The sequence below is a fragment of the Pteronotus mesoamericanus genome, unplaced genomic scaffold (assembly GCF_021234165.1).
Source record: "Pteronotus mesoamericanus isolate MK-2021 breed Mesoamerican mustached bat unplaced genomic scaffold, CSHL_Meso_final contig_78, whole genome shotgun sequence".
NCBI lineage: Eukaryota > Metazoa > Chordata > Mammalia > Chiroptera > Mormoopidae > Pteronotus > Pteronotus mesoamericanus.
The window spans coordinates 30,707,794-30,732,871 of record NW_026555258.1 but is presented as its reverse complement, the minus strand read 5'-3'; the positions used below and the strand labels follow the sequence as shown (position 1 = coordinate 30,732,871).

General features: G+C 42.0%; 2 protein-coding genes across 2 annotated transcripts; both read right to left on the bottom strand.

The window, feature by feature from the left end:
* Positions 1-13,174: 13,174 nt before the first annotated feature.
* Positions 13,175-14,203, bottom strand: LOC129079131 (olfactory receptor 2S2). Its single transcript, XM_054584090.1, has one exon. It carries the CDS (start codon positions 14,201-14,203, stop codon positions 13,175-13,177), a length of 1,029 nt encoding a protein of 342 aa, XP_054440065.1.
* A 9,687-nt stretch (positions 14,204-23,890) lies between these two features.
* LOC129079696 (olfactory receptor 13C7) lies at positions 23,891-24,850 on the bottom strand. Its single transcript, XM_054584988.1, has one exon. It carries the CDS (start codon positions 24,848-24,850, stop codon positions 23,891-23,893), a length of 960 nt encoding a protein of 319 aa, XP_054440963.1.
* Positions 24,851-25,078: the final 228 nt, after the last annotated feature.

Sequence of the window (25,078 nt, the reverse complement as noted above, 5' to 3'; positions counted from 1 at the left end):
ACCATTATCACACCCCAAAACATTTTAAGAATGAGTCCTTAGTATCAACAAATATTAAGTCAGTGTCCAAATTTCTATATACCTTTTAATATTTGATTTGATGGTATTTTCTTGTATTTGCAACTGGCCATTTAAGCCTCTAAAGATCTGGGTGGTGGCTCTAAACCAAAGAAAAATGGGATTTGAACTAATCAGGTTCCAGGTAAATTTTGTGTATTTGATTTTCCTCATTTGTCTGTTCCAGGCTGTTTGCTTACCTCTAAAAGCACCAGCAGGTGTGAAACAATGGTTCCCCTGCAGCTGAGCATCCCCAACCCCAAAGATTTAGCCTTTTAATGGTTTGTGTCCTCTGTTCTGGATTTGGCCCCTTAGACCCTTCCCTAGGGGAAGGTAGTAGGTCGTAGTTTTGAGATAGGTAGCAGGATGGGCTCTTGAATGTACCTGGAGCTGTTCACTGGGACTTGAAATTGAAAAGGCTTATGAATGAAAAAGAAACTAAATGAGGGATATTGGAAGATATTTTAAGACAGACCCAAAAGTAAGGGTAAAATGAAGGGACTACCTGAAGAATTCTTGGGACAAAGTTTGGCAATAATCATTCTCTGGGGAACAGCAAAGAGGAGACTCGGGATTTTGAGCAACAATCTGAAGTAAAACTTTCCTCTCTTATTATTATCTTGTATTAAGTTAGGTCAGCGAAATAAAACATAGGTTGCTCAGTAAAATTTCAATTTCAGATAAATAATGAATTTTAAAAGTATAAGCATGTCCCAAAGTATGTAGACATATTTATACCAAAACATATTCATTGTTTATCTGAAATTAAAATTAAACTGGGTAGTCTGGTTTTTTTCCCTAGCCTGGCAACCCAACAGCAAACGCATGGGGACTCCACTTGTGAAACAGGACCTTTGACCTTTAGGCCTTAGTTTTCTCCCTTGGAAGACTGAATTTTCTTTTCTTTATTCAGTCTCCTTATCCTGCATGTTTACTTAATATTATAGGATTATATTGAAAAAAATGGACCTGGTTTACACTGGCACCAACAGAGTATAAGAGTATTGATTTCCCTCATTGACATCAGACATTCAGTCTTAATGTTTGTTAATCATCAAGACAAAACATTTGTGATTTGCTGGTTTAGAACACTTTTAAAATGAGACAAACTTTTCTTTTGTGATGTCTAGCATCAAAGTTTTATTTAAAAAGAATTTAAAATTTTATTCTACAGTGTAGAAACTTGTATGGTGAAATGTAATAAATAACTTAAAACACATTAGCTGTTTTTAAATTCCCACTTTGGACTTCACAGCCATTTCCAACAAAAGTGATCTTTTCTGTGCATGCTCAAGCTAAAACTCAATTTCAAATTAGGTTTAGCAAAAGCCAATATTTATATTTAAAAAGAAAACATTTGAACTCAGAACCCATTAAGATAAAAAAGTTAATAAACTGAAGATGCCTTGTTAGGTGATGTCCATAATGGCAACATCTAGGTCAGATAACTTATATTGACTTAAGACTGCATTTCTACTAGCTTTGTGTAATCATATTTTTAATTATTGCTATGAGGATTTTTTTTTTTAAAAAAACAACAACCCTAGTCTCTTTAATCTACATTTCCAAGAAAAGCTGTTGAAAGAACAAATTTCTGTTCAGTTGTTTTTTCCTTTGCTTAAAAAAAAGGTGCCAGGAATCCCACCCCACCCTGCTGCTGGGTAATAGTCAACCGTTTATTATTCCTGGATCAAACACAAGCATTCATGCCTATGAAAACATTTTGCAATGAATGGGATCTTGGTCTCTACTAAAAACAAAAAATGGCTAAAAAGAGACTTCAATTTATTTTCAAATTCTATGACTAAATTCCTATAATTCCTAACTGGTGAAAATATTGGCAAGCTACTAGATTTTACTTAGGATCGGATTTACTTCTTTGGTGTCTTCCGAGAGGTGCTATTGAGAGCTATTTGTGGCCAGCTTTTTTTTTGGCCAGCTTTTTAACAGACCAGATAGACCTCAAATGGAATGAATATTGACACTGACCCACAATGCACAAGGGAAGGCAGGAGAGAGAATGAAATACTTTTATTTTTTTCAATATATATAACCAATTTTTACTTCAAACTTTTAATATTTGGCAAATCAAATATGTTACTTCTCAAAATGATCAAACTTTTATAGCTGAACCCTGTATTTGCATTTTGTTCTTTATTTTATTTTATTTATTTTTAGAGGGGAAGGGAGGGAGAAAGAGAGGGAGAGAAACATCGATCACTTACTTGCCTCTGACATGCCCCCAGCCAGAGACCTGGCCCACAACCTAGGCACCAACAAGGAATCAAACCAGCAGCCCTCTGGTTCACAGGTCGGCATTCAGTCCACTGAGCCATACCAGCCAGGGCTGTATTTTGAAATTAAAGCAAGAATTATATATCTTATCAAAGTTCTTATCTTATCAAATAATTCAATCAACCTCAACAAATACAATCACATCAATCCAGACATACTCAATGGTCTTCCTTTCCTCAAGCCTAATCAGCCCTGAATTTAATTGCTACTCTAGAAATCAATATATCCCCTAAAGTAATCACCTTCCAAGCATTCCCAATCATCCAGTCAATGACTAGCCATGATACAGCAATCATTCATGAAACAAATGTCATTGTGGCAGCGACCAATAATCTTTCAGTATCCATTTTTCATTCCCTCCTTTCACTAAGAGAAATCCCGAAATTTTAACAGAGCACATGGCTTCCTGGCTAAACACTATCTTTCCCACCATCCTTTGCTTCTGGGTGTGGCCATATGACTAAATTCTGGCCAATGGAATTAAGTGGAAATAATATTTTCAACTTCCAGGTAAAGTCCTTCAGAAAAAACTGCCTATTCCTTCTCTGTCCCACTATTTTTGGGATGAAATTTTTTAAGTAAATTGGTGAACTAGCTTTGGTTATTTGAATGAGAACAACAGAATAAGGGAGAGTGGAGCAGAAAGAAAGATGTGGGTCCCTGGATTACCTTGTAGAGCAGCGCAGCCCACTCACCTTAGAGCTCCTGAACCAGCCTCAGGTTCCAGGTAACAAGACCATCCAATTAAAATCTTTTTTCTCACTTTAAAGATTTTAGCAAGGTACAAAATCACTTTAAAATATCAAGCTTCCTTCTATAGGTTGGAAATCTCAGTGTACAATCTAGTTAACAAACCAAAACAACTTGGAGACCTAATGACCACCTCTGCCTCAGTTTCCCATGTAATTAACCCACAAAATTAAAAGTTTTCTTTAAAATTGTCTGAAAAATTTGGTCACAAAATAAAGTGGCTTTCTTTCTGTATCTTAAGTCCTGGTGGTCAATATTTTTTTTTTTCATAAAAAATCTGAAGCATGAACTCTTCTCAGTTAAACTAAAAAGATCCCCCAAAACTATACAACCGCTGCTTTATACAATTTGAACGAGGATAATTGTGGCTATTAAAAACATAGATCCCATTTGATTGAGAATGGTTAAAAAACCCACAAGCAAGGTGTGACAGCAGGTCATTAAAAACCAACCAACGAACCAACCAACAAACAAACCAACAAACAAACCCCGCAAGGATATCAATGCTGATGAAGTCTCCTGGCCACCCAGTCCAGGCGCACATGGGACCAAGGCTGTTCCCTTACTCCCACAGCCCTCATGCTGTGTCTGTGTCTCCCAGGGGTTCCATCCCAAGGTGCAGCCAACCAGAGGGCAGTTTTGGAGGGCTCAGCACCTTCGATGTCCTTATTACTCAGATGCTGAAGCCTGTGATGAACCTGCAAAAATGAAAGCTGGCTCTCAAGCATCCCTGTTACAGTCCAGGAAGGTAAAGTTACCTGAGAATTTTGGTGAGAATGTTGTGCTCCCTTCAAGGTGAACATTTGAACGAGACCAATGAGGTCCTTTAGAGTTATGAAACACTAAAACCAAATCTGGATTGTAAATCTGCGTAGAGCAAAGCCTATGGGCCATAACTATAGACATTAAATATTTTTTTAAAATTTCAATTACAGTTGACATACAATATTATATTACTTTCAGGTGTAATAAGTCTATTCCCCATCTAACATTACATTATAACTATAGGTATTTAATACCTGTTGGGTAAATGAAAATGTTATCAATCCTCAATATCTTCAAATGCACGGTGAACCAGCTTTGAACACCTCTTGGTGGTTTCTGCAGCCCCCTTGCATGTTCTCAGATTTGGTAAAATTGGTCTAATTAAAGCATCAGACCCAGCTGCCTCTTGAGGCTTGGGATTTTCTGCCAGAAAATTCAGATATGCACTTTGAGGACTATTTGCAAGAGTTGGTGAAGTGGAGGAATGTGTTTCATTATTGGGGAAACCAATCCTGTCCAAACTAGTTTTTATGCTTTCACACTAGTGTGACAGCTTCTAGAAACCTTTCTTCCAGGACAGCTGGCATATGTCCTTTACTTTCTGTGTTAGGATTCTCCAGGGAAAGAGAGCCAACAGTGTGTGTAGGAGTGTGTGTGTGTGTGTGTGTGTGTGTGTGTGTGTATGAATTAATATGAGAAATTGACTCACAATTGTAGAGGCTGGAAAATTCCACAATCCAGGAGATTCAGCCTGAGTCCAAAGGCCTGAGAACAAGGGGAAAAGATAGTATAAATCCCTTTCTGAGGCAGTAGAAGATGAGATCAGATATCCCAGCGATTCCTCCTTCCTCTACCTTTATTTCAATTCAGGCCCTCAACAAATTGGGTGATGTTAATTCCCATCTGGGAAGGCAACCTGCTTTATTAAACTCATAGATTCAAATGCTAATCTCATTTGGAAACACCCTCAAAGACACACCTACATATAATGTTTAATCTCGGCATCCTGTGGCCAGTCAAGTTGACATGTGAAATTAACCATCACATTCCCCTTCCTCTTTGTCACTCTTTCCATCCTACTGCTTGTAACACAGTTTGACAGCTGGAGCCCTAGTTGCTTTCTTGGACTGTGAGGATAAGGATCACGCCGTTTGGGTGGTAAAACAATAAACTAGAATGAGTTTGAGTTCCTGGAGACGTAGGGGAGTTGAGAGGTCCTACAACATCCCTAGATTACCTACTCTGCAGACCTACACAAGGCAGAGAAATAAACTGCCATCTTGTACGAGCCGCATTACTGTGAGGCTCTGCTATATTTGGTTAAACTTAATCCTCACTCTTACCTCCCTCTTTCATGTTTAATTTGAATCATTATGGGCTTTAGTCAATGGGTTTCTAGTCATTTCCTCTTAGTGGTAAGAGGCCAAACTTTGGTCCTTAGGATTACAAACTCCACATGTTGAGAATTTTGTCTTCTGTCTACAGCAAGGAATAGGGACAGGTGCAGTAAATCACAAGGACTTAAATTTTCCAGCTGCTTCAGTTGGTTTCCAAGATATGAGGCAACATAACTTCATTTTTACTCCGCAGAGAGCATTGCTAATCCAAAAAAATATATATATACCTATCCTTTGCCTAAAGATGTCAACTCTTGCCCTGAATGGTGTGGCTCAGTTGGTTGGACAATGTCTCGCAAAGTGAAAAGGTCACCGGTTTGTTTCCTGGTCAGGGCATGTGCCTGGGGTGTATGTTTGGTTCCTGGTCAGGGTGTGTATGAGAAGCAACCAATTGATGTTCCTCTCTTGCATCCATATTTTTCTCCCTCCCTTCCACTCTCTCTAAAAATAAATAAAATCTTAACAACAAAAAAAGATGTCAGTTCTTTCCCGAAAACCTTATTGCTAAGGGGAAAAAAGTCATTAGATGAAAAATTTTTTCTATTGATTTTAATGGAAAAAAATATAATGCATTTCATCCTGACCCAATAAATCCTAACAGTACTCACAGATTATATATAAAAAATTAAACAATTAAAACAAGTGTATACAACAAATAGCAATTAGAAAATAGAATTTGTATGAAAAATGTAATATATAAAGTTTATATACTTACCAAAGTGAGTGAGCTGGTGGAAAAGAGATTCTTTGGAAGGTGCAGTCTTCTTTCTGCACCATTTTCTTCCATGATATTTCAACATTTTGGAGGTTCACAGTAATCTTGGATTCAAACTCCACTATAAATAAAGTTATATCACAGAAAATACTTTTAGAGAAAAATAAAAGTAAATGCACAAATACTTCAAAACATGTAAAAAATAGTGTGTGTGCCCAGCCCACTTAGGAGTCCCAGAAGAAGCTGCCTGCCTCTTCCATCCCTCTCCCTTGGCAATGTTTTGGGTTCATCTCTATATGACAAGGACTTTCTATTTGTTCCATATAATATTTCCCACCTAGAAACTGCTGTGCTGGGCAATAAGCTGGTTGAGTGTATCTTTGCCTAAAACCATTGAGTTAAAATACTGCTTCTTGTGGCATATGTCATTGGGGAAAACATGGTTATATAGGGGAAAAAGTCACGATCTGAAAAGTGGTATAACCTTTCAAAGCCAGAAGGGCAGTAAATCATTACCGAACTGTCCTTATGTGGAGTTAACTGTGTAGCTGAGCGGGGAGGGGTCAGGAAGAGGCAGCAAATGAAAAATCTGTATAGGGGTCCACCCTTGGTAACAGGGAGCTAAATCCTTATGGAGCCTGGTGAGAGCTGGAGACTGCAGACAAGCCGTTGCCACACCCTAGCCTTTCTGCCAGGGCCCTGGCCATCAATTCTGCCCATGTTTTCTTTCAGCCAGACTTGAGGGAGACACAGGGTCTCTGTGTGGGATGAAAGTTTTAGTGCTTGCAGGAAGCTGCTACAGGATTTTCTGAAGTGGCATTTACTTGGTGACTTCCTGAGAAACAGGACTGAGGCTGGCCCCTGCCTGTCAGAGTCAGCCTACGTCTCTTTTTGTCAAAGGAGGAATTGAGTCGTGTTGGGCAGTGAAAGCCCCTCTGGGAGAAAGAACAGAATCTCCCCCTCCTCCTCCCCTCCCCCCTCCCCTACCCCTCCCCTCCCTCCTCCCCCTCCCTTCCCCCTCTCTGGCTGAGTCTAATCACGTTCTCACCCATCCCTGGGCCCTACTGGAAGCCAATACTGCTAGAGCCCCAAGGGCGTGTGCTTCAGAGTTGAGCAGATTGAATTCAAATGCTGGCATTTGCTTCTCTGAACACTCTCAAGTCTTTCTTATTCACTGCCCCCCTACCCCGCCCCACTTTCCTCTGATTTTGCATTCTCCCCCAATTGCATCATATCATGTTTTTTCTTCCCAACTTCACTATGTGCAAGTGTCCAATCTGCCTTTTTATCAGAGAGACTTTCTTGTGCTTGACTTGAATCTCCTGGAGCGTCCTTGTTCTAGCGGTTCAGTTCCGTTAGGAGACTTGTTTCCCCGGGTTCTGTTTGCGCTGCTGTCTGGCTGCTGGTGCCCCGCTGTGGGCACTCTTTAGGCACTGTCATCTGCCCGGGTGGCTTGGTGGTTGACACAGCGGCCAGCTGGGATTCCTTCAACAGGCCCTGAGCTGCACAGGCTAGTGAAACCTCAGGCATCCTCCGCTCGGGGCGGAGAAACCTTCCCGCCGGCCCCTAGCTCTTCCTGCGACCCTGGATACCACACGGTTCCTCCTCTTTCCTGCCCCACCAGACGCTGACGCTTGTCTCCAGGATCTCCTCACACAGAGGGGGAAATTCCTGCGCCAGTTCCATCTTTTAGGACACTGACTGAGCCACGGCACCGCCCACGCCCTTTGAGCCCGGACAGCTGCTAGTTTTTAGACTAGAGTAGCTGGATGGGGGTTGGGCCGTGAAGCATCACGAATTCTACGGGAAAAAACTGCCGTTTTTCAGAATTCTCCTCACCCTTCCCTCTCATCCAGAACCTTTTAAAAATTGTTTATATTCTAATTTTTGATTCCTCTGGAATTTATCTTGGTGTTTGGGAAGGGGCCTTATGGAACTGAGACCTGGAACGTTGGACCCGGTTCTGAGAATGTGGGAAGACGCAGGGCATGGGTCCCCGCTGATGTGGGAAATACTGCTGCTGCTTCGGGGCCTCGCTCAAGGGCATTGCGGGGGCAACAGGGCAGGAATGGGAAGCCGCCGCAGGGAGCAAGTCCTCCCCCAACCCAGACTCCACTCTCCCTCTAGCACCCCCTACTGGCAGCTCCCTCACGGAGCCCGCTGGCAAAGTAGAGAGAGGGTTTGGAGTTCCATCACCATAAAGCTGAGTTCAGTAGTCCCTACGCCTTAACCTGTGGAAAGTTTCACTTTCCGTGGTTTCAGTTACTCACAGTCAGCTACAGTCCAAAAATATTAAACAAAAAATTTCAGAAATAATTCATAAGTTTTAAATTGTGTGCGTTTCTAAGTAGTGGGATGAAATCTTGCGTCCCTTCCCTCATCTCACCCTGGGACGTGAATCATCCTGTCGTCCAGCGTACCCACGCCATACCTGCCTGTTAGTCACTTAGTTGCTATCTCAGGTATAAGATGGAGTGTCGCAGTTCGTAGTGCTTGTGTTCAAATAACCCTTATTTTACTTAATAATGCCCCCAAAGCACAAAAGTAGTGATGCTGGCAGTTTGCATATGCCAAAGTAAAACCATAAAGTGCTTCCTTTAAGTGAGAAGGTGAAAGTTTTCCGGTAAAGGAAAGAAAAAAAAATAGTATGACAGGGTTGCTAAGATCTATGGTAAGAATAAATCTTCAGTGGGTGAAATTGCGAAGAAGGACAAAACAGTTATTGCTAGTTTTGCTGTTGAACCTCAAACTGCAAAAGTTGTGGCCAGAGTGAGCAATGTGTTTAGTTAAGATGGAAAAGGCATTACATTTACTGGTGAAAGAAAACACAAAACATGTTCCGACGGGCAGCAATGTGTTGTGCCATAAAACACTGAGCCTATGCAGAGACTCCAGCAAGGAATCCCCTGAAGCGCGTGGCACCAGGATTACCTCTTCACGGCAAGTAGGGGATAGTGGCACAGCTTCAGGAATAGGTTTGGGCTGAAAAATACCAAAATTACTGGAGAGGCTGCACCTGCTGATGAAGTGGCTGCCACATTTCCTGCAGAGTTGAAGAAGTTGACTAAGGAGACAGGATGGCATCCAAAGGAAGTCCATAATTGTGACAAAACCAGACTCTTCTGGAAGAAGATGCTCAGTGGAACCTACATTCATTAAAGTACAAAGAAGGCACCAGGGCACATGTCAGGGAAGGGCAGATTAACTCTGCTACTGTGTGGCAATGCTACAGGGGACGCGCTAAAGCCAGGTGTGTGGTGCGCCAGGCGAAGAACCCACACGCTCTCAAAAACAAAAGCACTTGATCGATCCTCCTTCTGAAGTTTTGTCAGAACGTCAACAGTAACCAAACACTGCATCACAGTTCCTGTGTCGTTCATCTCATCCCATAGGCACTGTATCATCTCAAAAATCACAAGAAGAAGGGCGAATATAGTGCAATGTTTTGATGGCGGGGCACTACTTGACATCATTTTTTATGTATGTATGTATGTATTTGATTTAGAGAGACAGAGGAAGAGGGAGAGAGAGAGAAACATCAATGTGAGAGAGAAGCATCAACTGGTATGAGATGACACTCCAACCACCGGAGCCACCTAGCTAGGGCTGACATCAATTAAAAAAAAAAGGCAGGAATTCCTATTTTATTAGAAGTTTTATGAAACTCAGAAATTAATTTTTAATCTTTTTTAAACAACTTCGGAGAATCCATTGAAATGATCACTTTTTTCCCTCCCTTGACCTGTGAATTGGTAAATTATTCCAGTAGGTATCCTTAAATTGTTCTACCTTTACATATTTGAATTAAATATACTTGGATACAGTATACAGGGTGGGACAAAAATAGGTTTACAGTTGTTCCTATCAAAAATCATATAATAATAAATAACAATACAAGAATAAATCCTGTGTTCTGCGTACTCACAAGCACACACCTACGTTTGCTCCACCCTGTATTGTTCTTTCAATGTGTTGCTGAACTCTATCATGCATGTATGTGCACGCGCACATTCATACGAGAGCGATATGCTTCTCTGGCCTTCTCCATTGTACCTTCTTTGTCATGTTTTTCACGATTCAGCACCAGTGTTATGCTGCCTTGGTTTAAGGAATTTGGAAGCTATCATTCTGGCCATATGCTCTGGAATTATTTGAGCAGTATTAAAACCTTCTGTTCCCTGAATATTTAATAACATTCATTTGTGAAACTCTCTGGACCTGGCATGACAATTCCTCAATTTCTTCTTAGGTTGTGGGTGTTTTTAGGTTGTCTAGCTCTTTAATGATTAACTGGGTGATTTATTTTTTTCTTAGAATATATTTTTTTTCCCAAGATTCTCAAATTTATTTCTGAGTATGGAACAAAACTATTCTTATGAAAAATTTCTAGTTTTCTTGGCAACAATGGTATGGATCCCTTCCGAGTCCGGCGGGAACTCTGGATTGGGGAACCCTTGGGGGATGGAGACGGAGGGCGGCTCGAGCTGGCACGACGCTCACCCCTCCGCCGCCTCCCACCTCCATTCGGCCCCTACCCCTCCTGCTTCCACCAAAGAGCATCCACTTTATATTTGGAGTTTCAGTTTGAAGATTTCATTGAGGTTTTAGTCACTAGAATAAAAGCCTGAAAAATAACTGACCCAGAACTGGGAAGTTGAAATAATACATTTGAATAAGTGTTATAATATGATAGTATTCCTGTCCCCCAAAAGAGTTTATTCATTCTGATCATTTTAATTTGGGGGATTTTAGGAATGGATTCCTATATTTTATGTTACCATAGCAGTCATTTTAAAGGAAGACTGATGACCTAGGTCAATGAAATATGTCCTCAGTCTTGTTGTCTCTTTTCGTTCCTGTTATTGCCTCTCGTTCTTTTTGAAAGTGTAGGCCAGGGGAAAGGTGCCTGCCTTTGACAGGCAAGAAATGTGAAGCTGGAGGGTGAAAGTGGAGGTTGCTATTGTTCCTAGAGAAAACAATTTATGTAATTTCTGGTTTAGCAATTATATTAGGATCATGTAATTTGTAATATAAAAGGATACGGCTGCCATTCGTGAGAGGAAAAAAGTGCATGGGCTTGTTCAAAATTGTTTCTTTGTACCAGTCTGGTCTCAGTTACCTTGGGGGAAACAGAGTTAGCTTAGCAACATCATTATTATTCCCACGGTATTTTTAGACATATCACATTCTTTCCACTGCTGGGATAAACCGGATGATGCTCTAGGCATGTTCAGTGCCTGCCAGTTGGGTAATGGGTGATTTTAGCACGGGAGGAAGGACCGGGGCTCTTTAGGCTGGAAGGGAATAGACTCAGGGGACCAGAAGAACTAACTTCATATACTGTAAGGAGGAGATTAGGTGCATTTCATGTAGAGGCACAAAGCTAAATTATTACTGAAAGGTAGAAGGTAGTGGAGTATATATATTAACATAATTCGAGGACAAATTTGCTAGCGTGGCTAAATAAAACAGCTAGAATCTGAAAGTATTGAATTCTTTGTCACTATAGGTGTCCCAGCAGATGCTAGATGACTGGGGACAGGGGTATTGGAGACAAATTCCATGCATCCTCTAGATAGGGTTGAGCAAGAAACCTGAAGCCTCTTCTAACAGTGGTATTTCATGGCTCCCCGAGTGTCTGAAGTTTGCTTGAATGGCCACTAGGTGTCGCTCCTGTATATTTGCACTGGCAAGATTGTTCCTTTACTGGTGCAAAGTAGAAATCAGGAACATGACTAACATGAAATGAAATTTTATTAACAAAGCATGCATCCTTATTTTATGAATTTCATTTTTTATAAATGTAAGAAAATCTAAATATCACTTGAAGCAAAAATTTCCAATATCTATTCTCAAAATTGGGCTCACTTTCGAAATTCTCTTTTTAAATGTCTTCCGATATTCTTAGAACTTAATTATTAACTCACCATAAAACTGCTTTTGTTCATCCACTGCCATCTCTGAATCGTTCATCTATCTTTTGTGTCTATTGTTCTAGACAGGAACTATATCTTGCCCTTTTTCACATGGCACAAAGCACTGTGTAGCATTCGTATTAATAATACCTAACATTTCTATTGTGCTTATCATTTACAAAGCATTTATTTATAGTATCTTACCTCATTCATGTAAAATCAAGTGGTTAGGTTTTAAAATATGAATAAATAGGCTGAGAAGGGCTATGCAACCTCCCCAAGTTCATAGGTTGAAAATAGGTAAGACAATGCTCCTCAGTTTTCATTGTGCTGAACTATGGAGATTGAGGAAATGCTACAGACTTTATATATCTTAGAATACACTGTGAATACAGTGTACTTTAGCATGTCAAAGGCCCTGAGAATTCCTGGAACAAAGAAACCTGTCAAACTTTAGCTCCCAATGTCTTCAGACAGATTTAACCATTATGTATCTTTCTCCTTCCTTTCCTTTCTTTTTTCCTTTCCCTTTCTCCTTCCTTCTTCCCTTCATTCCTTCCTTTCTCTTTCTCTCTCTTTCCTTCTTTCCCTCAGTTCCTCTCTCCCTTTCTTCCTATCTATCACACACACACATATATGTTTTTTTGAATGTAAGTTATTACCTAACAGAATATTAGTTTTTCTATTGGGAATGACAATAAATAATCGTTTCAATTTCAAACCATACTCCTTAAATTTGATTTAATTTACTAGCAGTGTTTCATAATGTACAATGCATCAAGAAAAAAATAGCTTCAATTTTTTTCATAGCTAAAAAGAAATTCAGCTTATCAAAATAGATTATTCCCACCACCAAAAACTATGTGGACACTTTGTCTTTGTCTCTTCTTAACACTTTGGGCAAACTGAATTAAACACACGAAAGCCCAAAGTAAAAGTTTTCACTTCCTTTGTAGTCCTCTGACTCTCCCGGTGAATCCAATCAGGATGGCGATGTTGCTGGGGAGCAGCTCACTTTCCTGCACTAACTCTGCAGCTTAGACACAGTGAGGGCCATTCATCTTGCTGGAATGGTTCCTGTCTCCCTGGTTTTACCATGTGGTCCGCATGTCTTCATTAAATTAGAATGTAATAGTACATTCAGTTAGAGTGTTACTGTCTGGCATCTGTTGAAGCTGTCAGACAAATGGCCAAAATTCAGCATGTACACTCTGAAAAGTTAAGCATTCCCTGAAAATGAACTTAGAAGCAAGAAACCATTCCAGTTAACGTGACTTGGCTCACTGGCAGCTGTAACAATTGGAGTCCTTACTTTCACAAGCGTGAGAGCAACAGAGGGCCCTCCTACATCGCTGGCTCACGTCTTTCTGAGCCACAAGGTTCCTCACAGCAGCCTTCACGTCCTTGTTCCTCAGGCTGTAGATGATGGGGTTGAGCATGGGGGTCACCACCCCATAGAAGAGGGGGATGAGCTTGTCTGAAAGGTCCTGCTCATCTGCTCCTAGGTCATCCCTAGACTTGGGCTTCCCATACATGAAAAATAAGGTCCCATAGAATATGACCACCACAGTAAGGTGGGCAGAGCAGGTGGAGAAGGCCTTTTTCCTCCCCTCAGCTGAGGGGATCCTCAGGATGGTAGTAATGATGAGCACATAGGAAAAAAAGATGAACGAAACAGGGACCCCCAAGAAGATCACATTTGTCACCCCCATGCTGATCACATTGATGGAGATGTCAGCACAGGCCAACTTCAGGACAGCCAGGATCTCACAGGCGAGGTGGTTGATAATGTTTTCCCCACAGAAGGGCAGCTGAATTGTCAAGGATGTGTGCACCACAGAAGCAGCACCACCAACAGCCCAGGAGCCGGCAGCCATGGGCACGTAGGCAGCCTTGCTCATGACCACGGGGTACCTCAGGGGCTCGCAGATGGCCACGTAGCGGTCAAACGCCATCATGCCCAAAAGCACACACTCCGTGGCTCCCATGGCAAAGGAGAGGAACATCTGCACGGCACAGGCTGAGAAAGAGATGGTTTTCCTGGGAGTAAGGAAGCCATCCAGGACCAGAGGGATGGAAGAGGTTGTGTAGCAGATGTCCAGGAAGGAGAGGTTCCCCAGGAAGAAGTACATGGGCGTGTGCAGGCGGGCATCAAGGACAGTCACCAGGATGAGGACCCCATTGCCCAGCAGGATCACCAGGTACATCAGCAGGAGGAGCACAAAGAACGTTTTCTCCAGCTTTGGGTGGGCTGAGAGGCCCAGCAGAATAAATCCTGCCACGGAGGATGTCTGATTGGATTTTTCCATGTGATGTCCCCTCTGTCATCAACAAAGTACAAAGCAGGACATCAGCCTTACCAGAGAGGAGTTCCAGGCACCTGGTACACAGTCAAGTCCCTGCTGCATAATAGGAGAGCATAGATGTGTAAGAGACAAAAAACTTAGAGACAGTAGAGGGGCCATTGGCTCTTAGGGCGGAGACCGTCAGAGCTGGAACAAAGCTCCCAGAGACAGGCCTTGAACCCAGGAGAGCAAATCCCCAGTCAAGGAGGGCTTTTCTTCTGCATTCTGATTCACAGCTGGAAATGCTACAAATTATTTCTTTTTAATGTAAATGTACTGAAGTGTCATTTAATCTGAGCTTCCTGAGATTCTCAGAGAGGTAAATCCCTAAACTGATCCAGTTCTTAGAACTAGCAAACTTTCAAACCTCTTTAAACTTTAATTGCATTTGGAAGGAACTTGTATGAAAGTGCTAATCCACATCCAGGCATAAACAAACCTAAGTAAAGGCTCAGCCACAAGCAGGATTACTTCTTAAATCCGCCTGCCATCAGCGACACAGACTTCACTGTTTGCAGCACTGGGATCCGCCTCATTTAGGTATGATTGATAGCAATGGATGAGAAGAACTTTATGAAGTCAACACAAGGATTAATTGTAGTGATCGAACCTACACTACAAATGACAACAGTGCACCTTACCGACCAGGTAACTCGGTTGTAGTAATAACCACACTAACCACAACTATCAGATATTAGGGTACATGGTATTAATTTATAATCCATCTTACGAAGGAATTTTTTTTTGTCTTTTTATGTTTATATTTTTATTCTTCTGTGGTATTCTCGCTCTCTGACCCCATTCTTATATTCCACTCCATGCCTTTGTGTAGAGGATTGCTAGCCTCTTACCCATAATTGCCCAGATTCTAAATTCAGAATCCTCATTGGCAATATTTCTACAGCTCCTTCTGAATTTCAGTGGGGGGTGTGTGTGTGCGTGTGTGTGAAAGACAGAGTGTGAATGGGTGGATGATGAGTGGTTAATATTAATGAACTTCTACTTTGTACCATATTCTTTGAAATGTCCCATAGCAAAGATACTGTCATTTCAAGTTTTATAAATGAAGTAACCAAAGCTCAGAGGAGCTAAAGACTCTGCTCTATGGGACTGAATAACAGAATTGGGGTTGGGTTGCAGGCCCCGATTCTAAGTTATTCCCATCAAACCTGCCCCACTCTGTTGATGCTCAGATTTTTGTAAGATTTTATCTCTCCAGTACCAGCTCTATGGATTCTCGGATCTGTCTCATGGTCTTAAGGTCTGTCCAGCACACTCTCGCTTTACTCATGGCGGAGAGTTGATGTCAGATGTGCTGTCAGGCAGTGCAGCTCCTGCCCTGAACTGGACTCAAGGTCTCTCAACCTCAACATTATGACACTTTTGGCTGCAGAGTTCTGGATGGTAGAGGGTCGTCCTGGGCATTGCTGGGCGTTTAGCAGCATCCCTGGCCCCTGCCCACCAGTTGCCAGTGGCACCCGCTCCCTGAGTTGTAACAACCAAACAACGTCTCCAGACATTGCCAAATGTTTCCAGGAGGAGAGGGGAGTGCACAGTTGTGCCCAGGAGAGAGCCATTGATCTAACCCAGGAGATGTTTCCCCATTACGCCACCTTGGGTTTCCTATGCAAGCCTTTACCATCCCCCCATTTCTCCATGCAGCACATCAGCGTGGCCCCGGTTGCTCAGTGCGGGGCCGGGCCGTCCGCCATGAAGTCCTGCCCCAGCTTATCTTGCGTGCCTCCCAGTCGCTCTCCAAGCTCCTCCGGAAAGTGAAAGGTAAACATTACAGTCAGTGGTGCGAGGAAGACTGAATAGTGACAAGGACACGCTGTGGTCACAGAGGCCAAGGAAAATGGGTTCTGTTAGAGAAGCCGTCCTGTCCACTCCCATCAGACAATCTCATGCGCACAGCAGCTCTGCCCGTGCACAGTGTGGTGTGGGCATGAGCGACGCACAGGATTTGACCCACATGACGTCTTAGTGCCTGGGATGTGAAAGCTGCCAAATAAAAGCTGGTTCAATTGGAATGAACTGAACAGCTGGGAAGACCTTGCACCTTGACACCAGGGCTGTGGGACCTCGCCCTGCGTGACATGGTTCTTCTGTGTAGCTGGAGCAAGTCCCTTCTCCTCCCTAGGACTCAGTTTCCCCAAGTGCATCACAAAAAGGCTGAATCAGGTGCTTCCTAGGCATTCCAGCTCTGTCGTGGACTGCCTGGTGCTGTGCCTAGCAGGCCGGGAGCAGTCCCTGGTGAAGGTGGCTGCACCCCAGGGTGTGTGTGTGTGTGTGTGTGTGTGTGTGTGTGTGTGTGTGTGTGGGGAGATCTGAATTTTTAGTTTCACATGCAGGAAATATAGGGCACGTCAGGCTTTGGAGAGGACTCCAGATGGAAGAAAGAGAGCGCTGACACCTACAGGCCGGAAGAGGAGGAAGAGGGGGGAGGGGAGGGAGGGGCGGGGGGAGGAGCGGGAGGGGAAGAGAGGGAGTTGGGTGGGAGGCAGCCGGAGAGAGCAAGGAGAGGAAGTGAAGTTTTTGCCTTTGTAGCTGCATCTTGTGCATTTGGCACCTCAGTTTGTCCGAAGGACTGGGCCTTACTTGTGATCTCTTCCCTTCCTGGAGCCAGCCTGAAGCTGAAACGTGGATGGGAGCACAGTGCGTCAGAAGAGCCCCGTGCACTCTAATAACACCCTTTCTGAAGAGCAGTTTGCTAGAAAAAGGAAAACCCCCCAAAACCCATCACTGCATTAATTCCACCTCTGGAAAGAATTCTAAGGAATCAATGGGAGTGGAGGGCCAATGTCTCTCAATAAAGAACTTCATTGCAATGATATTTATGAGTGAAAATAAGAAACAAAATACCTGTCTACCAATAAATGCCTAAGTAAATAATGCTGTTTCACATAATGGAATATTAGGTAGACATTCGAGTTATTTTATAACTTTTACACTGTAGTATTATACTGTAATGATAAACTAAAAAGGAGAATACAAAATTGTACACAGTTAAGATCTTAATGAGGCAAATGATATATGGGATAAAAATGACTAGAAACAAATGATAACAAAATCATTCCTCTCTGTACCTCTTCAGTATTACCAATATGTATTTTTTTAACACAATAGGCACAAATTTCTTTGTCTTCAGGAGGAAAAAAAAACACCCTGAGTGTTTATAGAAGGAAAGTGAGAAAAACAGAGAACAGACTGGGAATCACAGAGGCAGGACTTGGGTCCTTGCTGGCCTGTGTGCTCACCCTCTGACCCTGGGGGAGGCTCATCCTCCTGAGGAACCTCTGCAGAACCGGGCAGGAGTCCTGCCTGCCCGCCTCCCTCCCGGGCTCTGTGAGACGTTGGAGCAGCAAGGGCAGGGCCGGGGCTTGGTCAATGGCAAGCCCTGGAGAGCGTGAAGGACTGCCTCACGCTTACTCTCAGCTGCACCTCCTTGCTCCAAGTGTCAGCTGCAGGGAGGTTTCTTGGAGCAGAGGCAGGGCGAGGAGGAAAGTCCATCTTGGGGAAATGCTCTGCAGAAGGTGTGACCACCACCAGTGTGACAACCACCTCTGTCCCCACCACAACCCCGTTCTCCCTACCTGCATCCGGCTGTAGCCACTTTCTGAGATCCTGATCCTAGACACGATTCTTAACTCCTCACTGCATCCAAGGCCAGACCCGGGATGCCAGAGAAAGGCCCCAGGCATTCCCCTGCCTGCCCTTCTTTACCTCTGAGACTCTCTTTCTTCTTTATCTTCCTAAATCCTTGTGGGAACAGCCTCTGGTGGGCTTTTCTTTCATATCCTTCCTCCCAGTTGTGCCAGCTGAGCCCTGTGTGTCTCAGCTACAGACTGTTCATGTAGAGGACCTGTCAGAAATCCCATGGGGACATTTTCCCAGCGGTGTAAGGAACCAATGGCAGCTGTGGACATCTAAGGGCACCCTGCTAATCCCAGAAGCAATTTAAAGTTTGCAATGTCAAGTGTGCACAGGATGCAGGCCCTCAGCATCACGGGGGCTCCAGAGACCACATCCCCGCCCCAGTCAGAGGCAGCGACTGGCATGCAGCCAGCTGGAGATGGAGAGGCGCACACAGCGGGTGTCGGCCTCCTGAGCCTTCCTCAGGGTCTCGGGGCGGCCAGTGCTCACTTCAGTACATACGGAGCAATTGTCCCAAGTTGAAGTCCTAGGTATTCAGAGTGGGGAGGCAGGACAGATGTCTAAGTACAGCAGCAGCAACAGCAGCACAATCAACTACATCCATCGAGGGGGCCCCATGCGCCAGTCAGTGCAACAGTTTATATGTCCAAGTTCAGTACCATCAAGCAATGCATGTGTATTGAGTATCCACTTCCAGTCTTCCCTGGGTTATTGTATTATTTTTCTCTCTTTTTCTTTTATTTGAGGGACGGACTTTAAGGGGTTAAACAATTTACCAAAGGCCATGCGTCTTTTGGATGGTAGAGCTGGGATTTCAACCTCAATGCATCTGATTCTCTTTATCATCATCATTTCATCATCATGATCATCAACCACCATTATTCATAGGTATTACTTGTACTTGCAACAACATTTGAAAGGTGTAGAAGAGCAGATAATAAAAATTGTCTCTGTCTCCAGTCACCCTCGAGGCAACCAATGTTAGCAATTTCTTGTAAGCTTCCCCCCGACCCCAGACATAGTCTATGCCTATACCAATAAGAATTTTGGAGACACATCTAGCACAAATGCGCACTTTCTTAGTATCTTGCTTTTGTCAGCTTAACAATGTACCTTGGAGAGTTTTTCTGGGGAAAAAACCAAATATAGTTCTGCCTCATCCTTTTATTATTATTTTTTAAACAGTACTTTTTATATCAGACATAAGGTAAAAGTGTGTGTGTGTGTTTTAAAAAATTTATTTAGAGAGAAGGGAAGGGAGGGGGAAAGAGAAACATTGATTGGTTGCCTCCCGCAGGGACTGAACCCGCAACCCAGGCATGCGCCCTCACTGGGAATCAACCAGGACCCCTTGCTCTGTGGGACAACACCCAAACAACTAAGCCACACTGGTCAGGGCTGAAAACATTTTTCAAACAAAACTACATATGAAATAAAATACAAACAAATATGAGAAAAGAATACCTAAGATCATGAACATTCATATTTCAATCTTTAAGACTGTTTTTTGAATTAGAAGTCACAAAATATTAGAGATGCTTAAATGGCAACTATAGCTACGGCTCATATGGTAATTACAAGAGATGCTTATTGTGGGAAATAATCTTCACCTACAGAGAAAAAGTGGTTCCTGTCAGTAACACAGTGCATAAAAGTGAAGGGGAAAAAAACCCAAAACCAATACCTAAGCCTTATTGCTCACCTACCATATGTAAATTTGTTTATATGGATGGACTCATTTAAGTGGATTAACACGATTTCCATTTTTGAGACACAGAAATGTTAAGCAATTTTCCCAAAGCCACATAAGTGATGAATCCACTGCTTCATTTGTTTAAATGGCTGCATATACATATTCCATTGTACCATCGTTCATTAACTGGTCTGATATTGATGGACATTTAGATTTTCCAATTTTTTTTCTTAAAGATTTAATTTATTTATTTGTATAGAGGGGAAGGGAGGGAGAAAGAGAAGGAGAGAAACATCAGTGTGTGGTTGTCTCTCATGAGCCCCCTACTAGTGACCTGGCTCGCAACCCAAGCATGTGCCCTGACTGAGAACCGAACCAGTGACCCCTTGGTTTGAAGGCCAGCACTCTATCCATTGAGCCACACCAGCCAGGGCTTCCAATGTTAAGCTATTACAATTGGTGCTGTCACAAATATCCTTGTGTATTTATGATTTAGCACATGTGGTACAATATAGGTATGTTTTATGCATATTTGTAATTTTGGTAGATAATGCCAATTTACACATTCTTGTCAGCAATGTATGAGAATGTTTATTTCCCCACACTCTGCCAACAGAGTTTATTGATCCTGAGACTTTTTGGTCTTTGCCAATCTGATAGGTAAGAGGTGACATTGCATTGTTGTATTCAAAGCTTTAGGGATTTAAAATAATTTAAAATGTGAAATATAGTATATCCATGCATAAGCGCATATGAATATTAAAACACATTTAAAATGTAAAGAACAATATAGCAATCACCACCTAATATAAGGAACAGCACATTGCTAGTGCGTTTGAAGCTCCCTAGGATCCGTCGCACCACTAGTCTCCCCTCTCTGATTATTGTTATTATTGTTAATGGTACGCACACTGCTGACTTCCGTTATAATTATTTCCTTGATTTTCTTGAGTTTTGTCACCTGTGAACTATTTTTTCATCCTTAAACAGTAGAGTTTGGGCTTTCCTCTTTGTAAACTCTGTGTAAGTCGAATCATTTGTAGATATTCTTCTTGACTTGTTTCTTCATTCACTATTATGTTTGTGAGACTCATGTTTATGAGTATAGCTGGTTCATTAATGTGTGTTGCTGAATTCCATTCTATTTATCCATTCTTCTTTGATGAATAATTGGACTGCTTCCAAGTCAATACTGCTGTAAATATCTTACACATTTCTCCTGTTACATGTCTATATTTCCCAATTGTCCTACTTGTGGTTACAACCCATCCTTTCTCCATCAGTCCGCAGTACCATCTCTGTCATACATCATAGTCTTCAAACATGAATGGGTCCATCTCTGAGAGCTCTTTTTTTTTCATTGATTTATTTGTTGATTTATTTGTCTATTCCTGTGTCAGTGTTACACTTCCCTAATTAATATTGCTTTAATTTATAGTACGTTTTGGTCTCTTATAGAGTAAGTCCTTTTACGCCCACCCAATACTTCTTCAAATGTGTCTTTGCTATTCTTTGTCCTTTGAAATTTGATATAAATTATGGAATCAGCTTATGAAATTCTACAATAATTCTTTTTGGGATTTAACAATTGGGATTACATTGACTCTATAGATCAATTCGGGGAGAACTAACATCTCTACAATATTGAGTTTTCCAATCCATGGATGGGAAATATTTCTCTATTTATTATCATACCAAAATTTTTTTAATTTATAATTTTATGCATAAGGATCTTGAAGCTCTTTTGTCAGATTTACCTCTGTATGGTGAAAGTTAATATAAATATATAAACTATATCTTATGTTTAAATATGTAAATATATATTTATATTTCTTGATATCTTTAAAAATATTACATAATTTATTGCTGGAATATAGAAATGCAAAAGAATTTTTGGTATATTGATTTAGCCACCTATGGGCCTTGCTAAACTCTCTTTTTAATACTTATATTTCTAAATTCTTTAAATTTTCTACATATAAACAATAATTACATCTGTGAATAATGACTGTTTTTTTTCTTTTTTCAAAAATGTTAGACTTGCCTCTTTTTCTTGGCTTACTGTGCTGGGGCTTCCAGTTCAATGCTGAAAATTTTTAATCATTAAAGGGTATTGTTTTTTCAAATGCTTTTCCTGCCTCACTTGATACACTCATGTGATTTTTCTTATTTAGCCTGCTATTATGTTAGATTGCATTGACTGAACATTGAATATTAAATCAACCTTAAGGCATTCACCCTCCCAGCTTGATGAAGTCATCCAGAACTGCAGCTGGAGTTACTCCATTGCTTTGTTGTCACTGTTTACTTCTGTGTTTTCTAATAATCCCATCATATATTAATCTTTGCAGTTTTAGTGTCAAGAATTAATTAGAATTTATTGGCCTTACAAGTTTCATCATTCTCTACTGTTTTTACATACCATGTCTATCACTTCCTTTCAGTTGTTTATTTTTAAAGGTTTACTGGGAGAACTTTCTAAATAAAGTTTCTTTTCTAGAAAGATTATAAGGGTGTGTTATTTCTGTGTTTTCACATGACAGCGAGTGTCTTTTTAATGCTCATATCTGTTAGTGGTCAGCTGTGGGCCAAATTCTGGACCCATCGCCCACTTCCCTCAGACACTCCGTAGACCTCGTTCCGCTCACTTTACGCTCAGGGCTGCAGGGTAGGAGGCCAGTGCCCACCAGGTTCTCTTTCCCTCTTAGGGAACCTGCTTTTCTTCTGCAGGAGAGTCTATAGAATTGCTTAGGTGTATATCAGTACTTATTCTTGGATTTACATATGCATGTCTCTGGCCAAAATTCTTGGGTGCTGATTGATAAACCTTTTATGAGCAAAATATCTAAAACATCTGTTCAGTGAAATATGTTTTTTCCTCTTTATTAATTGTCTTTCATCTGCTTTGTCTTTTCTCCATTAATCCTATAATAGAGCCTCCTGGTCTATCTTTCATGCCTTTCATCTTTTCTTAAATAGCTTAAATCTCTTTACCTTTTTTCTCTGAATGTAAGAGAGCACCTTAAGTTATTTTTAAATTTAAAATTCACTTTAAAGCACTGTTCTACCTACTTTTAAATATTTTTGCTGAAATTTATGTGATTAATAATGTAGTTTTTTTCCCTAAGAAAATATTTTTTGTCTCACAGTCATCTTTTCTCCTAGCCTCTTTTTTATAGGATGTGCTTGTTTTACTAATTCAACAGCCTCTTAAATTTCACTGAGGACAGTAATAAGAATTTTCTTTAACATTTACACCATCTTCCCTCAATAACTCTTTTTCAGTGAAGACTGTTTTGGCTGTTAGTTTGTTTCCTCTCTATTGAATCACAAGTTTCTCTCAACTATCAGAGAGGTCTTCCATCTTGCTCATTTTTTTTCTGGACTTCTAGATTGATTAGCTGGCTTGGAATTCCTCACCGATTATGCAGGTGATTCTTACATGTCTCCTGGTGAGCATCGCTTCCATCTCCCTCTGACCTTGTGTGACTTTGGGGGTTCTTAGGTAGAAAACAAGTGATGGTTCCACTTGGCTGCATGTGTGGTCAAACAGGGTCAAGTGGTCCATAGAATTAACCTGATCCTCCTTGACGCACATCGGTTTCCACATTACTCTGATAACCCATAGGAGGCCAATGCTGTCTAGGGACAGAACCCAGAGATGAAAAACATTTTAGAAATGGAAAGGACAAGAAGTCTGAACCTTTGACTCTTGCATCTGTTTTGCCACATTTTTCTCACTGCTCTTTCTGTTCCAAAAGTTTGAATGTGGGGTCCTTAATTAAGGAGAAGGGAAAGGGGTTAATTATGGAGACAGAGAGGAAACAATTCAGGAAATAGTTTTAAGAATTAAGAAGGAGACAAAAAGGAGCATAGAAATAAAAATATTACTACTATTTAATGTAGACTAGGAAGAGTTGAATGGTAGCATAAAAGTAGGGACCCATTCAAATCTATTCACAGAAAGAAGCCATGGAGCCATTGAGTTACAGACCTTCAGGCTGGAACTTTTTATAAGTTAAACAATAAAACTTGAAGAGTTCCTTTTGCTTGATGTCAGTTTGTTCACTATACATCACAGAGATAGAGAACTATAAGGCTTTACCAATAGGAATATAATTTTGTAGGATTGCTTATAGGATGAGGTGAAAAGAGTCCCATAAAATGTTTCCTGTTTACAAATAGCCATCCTGTGGAATTAGATTTACCTATGTAACCTTTGATGTAGTTGGCCCTTCATCTTCTCCTCTGAGATTCTCAGATGAGAGCCACCAGGGAAAAGAACCGGCAGAACTTTTCCAGCATCACTGGGTGAAATGTTTGCGAAATATCAAGTTTCTAACAGTAGCCTTCACATCCTTGTTCCTGAGGCTGTAGATGATGGGGTTGAGCATGGGGGTCACCACCCCATAAAAGAGGGAGATAAACTTGTCTGAAAGGTCCTCCTTGTCTGCTCCCAGTGGGTCCTTGGATTTGGGCTTCCCATACATGAAGAGGATGGTCCCGTAGAAGACGACCACGACGGTGAGGTGGGCAGAGCAGGTGGAGAAGGCCTTTTTCCTCCCCTCAGCTGACGGGATCCTCAGGATGGTAGCAATGATAAACACATAGGAGACAAAAATGAACAGGACGGGGCTGCCCACAAAGACCACATTGGCCACCACCATACTGATCACATTGATGGAGATGTCAGCACAGGCCAACTTCAGGACAGCCAGGATCTCACAGGTGAAGTGGTTGATGATGTTGTCCCCACAGAAGGGCAGTCGCATTGCTAGGGATGTCTGCACCATGGCAGAGGAGCTTCCAGCTGCCCAGGAGCCGGCAGCCATGGGCACGTAGGCAGCCTTGCTCATGACCACGGGATACCTCAGGGGCTTGCAGATGGCCACGTAGCGGTCAAATGCCATCATGCTCAGGAGCACACACTCTGTGGCTCCCATGGCAAAGGAGAGGAACATCTGCACAGCACAGGCTGAGAAGGGGATGGTTTTCCTAGGGGTCAGGAAGCTGTCAAGGATGAGGGGGACTGAGGAGGTTGTGTAGCAGATGTCCAGGAAGGAGAGGTTCCCCAGGAAGAAGTACATGGGCGTGTGCAGGTGGGAGTCAAGGACGGTCACCAGGATGAGGACCCCATTGCCCAGCAGGATCACTAGGTACATCAGCAGGATCAGCACAAAGAACATTTTCTCCAGCTTTGGATGGGCAGAGAGGCCCAGGAGAATGAACCCTGCCATGGGGGAGGTCTGATTGGACCTGTCCATTGTGAACCTACTGTCGCCCGCAAGAACTCAGAAAGCCATCTTCATGATTCTCTGATGCCCAAAGTGGCCAGAAAGCCAGTGAGGAAATTTGCTTTGCTGAGCAGCTGGAGTACTGCTGAGGCAACGTGGACGGCTCTCTGTGCTGTTCTAAGTAAAATGCAGAGAATTAGATCAAAATCTACCTGAGACATTCGGGTATCCCATAGAGATGTTTGAAATGTCACCTGC

Excerpts from the sequence above, each read along its gene's own strand:
- LOC129079131 (XM_054584090.1), bottom strand. The coding sequence starts at position 14,203 with ATGGAAAAATCCAATCAGACATCCTCCGTGGCAGGATTTATTCTGCTG.
- LOC129079696 (XM_054584988.1), bottom strand. The coding sequence starts at position 24,850 with ATGGACAGGTCCAATCAGACCTCCCCCATGGCAGGGTTCATTCTCCTG.